Source organism: Prosopis cineraria, unplaced genomic scaffold (assembly GCF_029017545.1).
Source record: "Prosopis cineraria cultivar Desert tree isolate PC_DT_omini unplaced genomic scaffold, ASM2901754v1 PC5, whole genome shotgun sequence".
Taxonomy (NCBI): domain Eukaryota; kingdom Viridiplantae; phylum Streptophyta; class Magnoliopsida; order Fabales; family Fabaceae; genus Prosopis; species Prosopis cineraria.
In genome coordinates this window covers 9,406,429-9,412,075 of record NW_026555336.1, presented here as the reverse complement: position 1 = coordinate 9,412,075, position 5,647 = coordinate 9,406,429, and the positions used below count along the sequence as shown (strand labels likewise).

The following is a 5,647-nucleotide window of genomic DNA, read 5'->3' as shown; positions in this document are numbered from 1 at the left end:
AATTGAATGATAAGGCATTCAATACATAATTGTTGAATGCCCGCTTACTTAAATGAGTCTTATGTATAGTTTGGCATCAAAAGAGGTGTTAGGAACACTCTGAATAAATATTATAGCTATTGAAAATATGTAAAAGTGAAGGTTACTATAAAATGGCACTTTTTTTCAAACAATATTAAATGCTTGTCAAAGCTTAATTCACATGTGGATTAGTAAGGGAACATGTGTGAATTGGCTTTAATCACTAATGATTGGGTCACTTCTAACTATTTCAAGCATGAAGGCTACATGGTTCAAGTGTGTATTAGAGTTTAGAAGCTCCTTGGTTCCATCATGAGCTCAAACACACGTGGATGCAAACTCATTCAAGCATGTATTGGAAATGTGCTCTTTGTAAGGTCAAATGTGCTTGAGTTACAACTAAAGCAAGCCTGAATTAGCTTGTTTAGTTTTAAGGCTCTCTAAGTTATGCTTGAAAGAAACTAAGTGTGGAAACCAATTCAAGCATAAATGACCAAGGTGACATGCATAGATTACACAAAGTCACACTTCAAGCTAACACATAAGGACAATTCCAATGTGTATAACATCTAACTCAAGCGAGAATTAGATTATAGAAGTATGTCCATGAGTAATGGCTAATTTAAGCATGTGCTCAACTCTGAGACAAGTGATTTTCAGCCAGACTCAAAACACTTACCTTCACTAAAGGCTCAAACACACGTGAGTCCAACCTAAGACACACATGAATTGATTTACAATATTGGGCAAAGCTTCTGAAGGCCAATTCAAGCAAGTATCAGTCTTAAATCAAGTTTGAATTAGATCCATTGAGTTTTATAAAGCATGAAAGGGTATCTAATTCACACATGTGCTTAAATCAAAACAAGCATGAATTAGATTGTTAATCACAAATGCATTCTAAGTGTTTGACAATAAAGTTCTAGGACTTATTAGCCTATAACATGTTCTAATTAATGCATTCTTACCATTCAAAATGTTATTTTCTCTCAACGGTTTTCACAACAATATCTAAGAGAAGAAACAAATAAATAATATTAAGTCTAAGTCTTCTCTTCTTTGTTATGCTCTTGGAGGTTTTATTACTTAGTAATTATGATATTGAAATGCACAAGTAAACCCTTTTTCTCTTGATTTTGTAATTATCAAAACATATGATTCAACAATCTTTGTAGGAAAATTTTATGTTAGTTTCATTACTATTAAAATTTTAATATTTAGCTAAAGCCAAGTGTGGTGATCAAATGAGTGGAAGAACTTATCAAGAAACAAAGGACATACAATCTAAGGCGAAATGGAACTATATGGGAGGTAAGCTTCATTATATTTATATCTTACTGTTTTTCACACACACACACACACACACACACACACACACATAATGATAAGATTCTTTTGTTTTCTTCAAGAATGATCAGCAAAATTAATCATCCCATGTGTTAAAGATACTAACGTGAAATTGTCCCCATGATATGAGTTTCATAAACTTCCATAGCCATCAATTATGTTTCCTATACATGTTAATTTTATGATTTTTTTTTATTCAGTCTTTAGATCTTTAAAATATTCATTGGTTTCTAACTGATTAATATGAGAGGAATAATACATATTTGAAAACTTATGTAAGAATAACAACCCTTCGCTGTTACCATGTGTTTACCGTAGTTAAATTCAGCCGAGACCAACACTTTAGGGAAATTATGTTGAAGGATACACAACAATCAATATTAAAAAAAAAAACCAGAAAAATTCAAATCATGTTGAAGGACCAACATATAACTGATAGACCATTAAACCATTGTGAAAGACACTTGGCTAAATGACTACGTTACGTTTTTCTTTTCTCCCTTCTCAGACAAATTTGTTAAAAACTAATGTTAAAATTTAATATTATAATACTTCACCCATCCAACTTTTGGTTTGAGAAAAAAAAATTATAATTAATTAATGGAGAACATGGGAAGAGAAAAGCAGGTTTTGGTTGGCACCCGAAAGAAGAGGAGAGGATAGAGCCGCAATATGATGAACTAAATTTGGTTTAAGCTTCCAACGAAGAATAGGTTGGTGAGATGCCTAATACTACAATGTATATAATATATCATATATTCCCAACCACTAGACTAATTAAGAAATTAAATCCACACAATTTTCTTTCTTTTCGCAGAACAAACCAGTTGGCTCAAAATTCCTCCCCCCCCCCCCTTATCGATTTTAACACAAGTTTGACCAACGCATTATAATGACATTATTGAGATTAATGTTACATCAATAAAAAGATGCAGAAAAGTTTATCTTAATTAAACTAGCTACCTACTTATTAGGAGATGAACGGACGAGTTCATGATTAAATTATTAGCTATTAGCTAACAGCTTTTGGAAGCAAAAGACAGAGATTTTTTTTTTTTTTGGGCCAACGAGAGAGAGATCTACACACACAAACATATTACGGCTCGAAACCTTATTATTATTATGCTAAAGATTGAAGATTGATGCTTTTTAATGAAAGCTAACTTTGGTGAATGCCTCGGAAAGGAGCTTTGATCAGAAATTGCATGTGTGAACCATTGATCTAATTTACTATACCCTAAAAACATAACCACTCCACAAATAAAAAAAAAAAACAATCACCAACAAATGTAGATTTAATTAATAAGAATTTAGTTCATAACTCACAAGATCACAAATTCAAATCTGCCATTGATATAAAGACCTTAGTTGACAAACTGTAAGCACTTTTGTAAGCTTATATTCTTTAGGCTGGAAGGCATGTCCAAAATTCAACTTATTAAACTTTTTTCATAAAAAAAAAAAAAAACCATAACCATATGAAACTGCCGCACTGTTTCGATGTATTGAAAACTGCAATCGCATAACTCGTAATGAGATGTTCCCTTCAGATTCTTCTGCTACTATAATACTATAACTGATATAGTACATTACATGATACATACATATATATATATATATGACGTATCAAACCAAGAAGGAAAAGAGAGAAAACTTGCATTCAATGAATTAATGATGAACAACTGATCAAGAAAGTTTTACAAATCATCAACGCACAACACTATACTTAGGCGATAATTAATACCTTATTCTCTTCGTCCTTGTTCTGTTTCCGACAACTACTACTCCCAGTAATAAAACTAATACAACTACAGCTACAACTTTCAACTTCCACTTCTTCATGTGGAAACCGAATTTACTTGTTATTCTCACCTCGATCACGAAATAAAACTCACCCAAAGGATATCATAATATCATCATCACAATCATCACAATTTAATTACAGTCTCAACTGATGGAGCTGCTAAGCATTGATTAAACATACTCACTATCTAGCTAACTAATCATCAAACTCTCACACAAACGCTAAGCAAAAGCAACCAATATTATCTCAGTTTCGTGGTCGTACATACCTTGCATGTTTCTAAGTGTACGATGTTGTCTCAAACCAAGGTTAAGATCGAATGGTAGTTTCATCGTCATTCATCGTCAGTATGGAGGACGACCCGTAGCCCAGAATGCTTCTGATGGCATCTGTATAGAATTCAGAAGATTCGGAGGCAGACCATGGAAAAGTGGAGCCGTTGTGTTCACATCCCCTAAAAGCTGTCCTGCTTGCTGTTGACCACCACCACCTGGAGAGCCGATGCCCCCTTCTCGGCTGCCACCACCTTGCATCGGCATGGAGGGATCATCTTCTTCCAAAGGAAGCCTCTCATACGCAGCGTTACTGAACGACGCCGCCATGATCACCACTGGACCTGAAGCTGTTAGTGTCCCAACCACGCTTCCTCCTACGACTTGCCCTTGTCCTCCGGCCAAATATATGGTTAATCCTGATGCGGCCGGAGGAGCCGGCGGTGGTAAAAACGATCCAGCAAGTGACAATATCTCGAATCTTCCGTGGAGAGTGACGACGGCTCCCGGAGAAGCTGGTTGCCTGAGAGTCACGTTCGTTACCGTCCCTGTTCCACTCATTATACAAACCCCTCTCTGCCTCCGGCGGGCAAAGTTGGAGACACTCTCTATGATATCGCAGCCGTCGGCCACCTCCATCACGTGGGTTCTGAGCGCGTTTGCGCTGTCGCGCGTGATGATGATGGGCGGCTTCGGCTTGTTCTTGGAGCCGGCGGGCCTTCCTCGCGGTCTTCTCGTGATCTCGGCATCGCCGGAGCCCACGGCCACCATCTCCTTTCCCTCGCTGTTGCTGTTTTCTTCTCGATCCCTTTTCTGAGCAAGGTTGAGGCCGCCGCTGCTTCCGCTCTGCTCGTCTTCTGTGTTTTGATGGAGAGAGTGAAATTGATGGTGTGGATGATGAAGATCCCTCGTGTGGAATGGAGGAGGAAGAGAATGAGGATGCGCTGTAATTTGGTCCATCAGTGAATGCTTTTATTTCCCAATAAATTCAACAGATCACTTGCTTCTTCAGATCGATAAGATTTCACAACCCACTTCCTTCGCTCGCATATACAATCTAGAAGCAGATAACTGGGCAAATTCTGAACATAATAATATATATAGGTTTACAATTTTTTATCTGGACTTGTGTATATAGTACCCCTGTGATGTTGTCGATGAAGGAATTATTACCTAGCCGTACTTCTTCTTGCTAGGGCATGAATCAATTACTGAACAAAAAGTGGAGACTCAAATTGCTTGAGGCGGTGTGCAAAGTGGAAACACATCAGAGATTTGATGGGTAGATGGAGAGTAGAGAGAAAGTGAAAGAAACAAGATTGAACAGAGAAAAGAGAGGGTACTAGAGCGAGCTGGTAAGTGTTGTTGGAGGGGCTAGGGTTTGATTCGGGAAAATAGATCCAAATTATTTTGGTTTTGACAAGACTGCGTACTTTTGGGCGGTGGATGGGTCCCCACCTCTCTCTCACAAGCATATACATATTTGCGTGTTGATTTTTTGTTAGAAATTAAATTAAAAGCTTTCATCTTTCAAGACAAAAAATTGTCAACCGTTAAAAATTTGTGTGTATACTAATAAAAAAATATTTCTTTTAATAATATATAATATATGAATGTTGGACATGGAGAGGTAAGCAAGATGTGCATCCCAACCCCTATCCATCTCAAGCGATTCATATTACAAAAGATGAAATCAAATCAAAGCAGAGTTCTTAAGTTTTGACCTTCCTTTTGTTTTATCGATCTATATGATTGATATAATTAAGGGGCAACATCGATTTCCTTTACTAGACAAAAGCAAAGGTTTCTATAAAAGCCTTCAGTTTCCCAAAGATTATAACTCTCACACACTCTCAGTCAAAAGTACAATATCTCTAGCCAATGAGAGGCTTTGACCTTATATATACACCCATATCCAGAGCAAGGAACTCCATATTCTCATTATTAAGACTGTTCATTCCATTCTAACTACTCCAGCTGGAATAGCATCGTACGGGTGTTGTAGTATATATCTACTCTAGTTTAATACTTGAAGCTATAATAAGACCTAGAAGTTCATAAAATAAGTATACACAGCTTATAACTTTTAAAGCGTCCTCAATTCTTAATAGTTGTATGTAATTCCAGATGCACAGAATTCACTGAGATGGACAGATACATGTTTTAACCTTTAGGACCACACGCACACGCACACATATGTATT

The 5,647-nt window shown here is 36.7% G+C and overlaps 1 protein-coding gene across 1 annotated transcript; it reads right to left on the bottom strand.

Annotated features, from left to right (window-relative positions):
• Nucleotides 1–3,004: 3,004 nt before the first annotated feature.
• LOC129311676 (AT-hook motif nuclear-localized protein 26-like) lies at nt 3,005–4,848 on the bottom strand. Its single transcript, XM_054954072.1, has one exon. The coding sequence runs from the start codon at nt 4,402–4,404 to the stop codon at nt 3,517–3,519; it is 888 nt and encodes a 295-aa protein (XP_054810047.1). The 5' UTR covers nt 4,405–4,848; the 3' UTR covers nt 3,005–3,516.
• Between the last annotated feature and the right edge of the window lie 799 nt (nt 4,849–5,647).

What these genes read in the sequence shown, in the direction of transcription:
- LOC129311676 (XM_054954072.1), bottom strand. Translation starts at nt 4,404, where the DNA reads ATGGACCAAATTACAGCGCATCCTCATTCTCTTCCTCCTCCATTCCAC.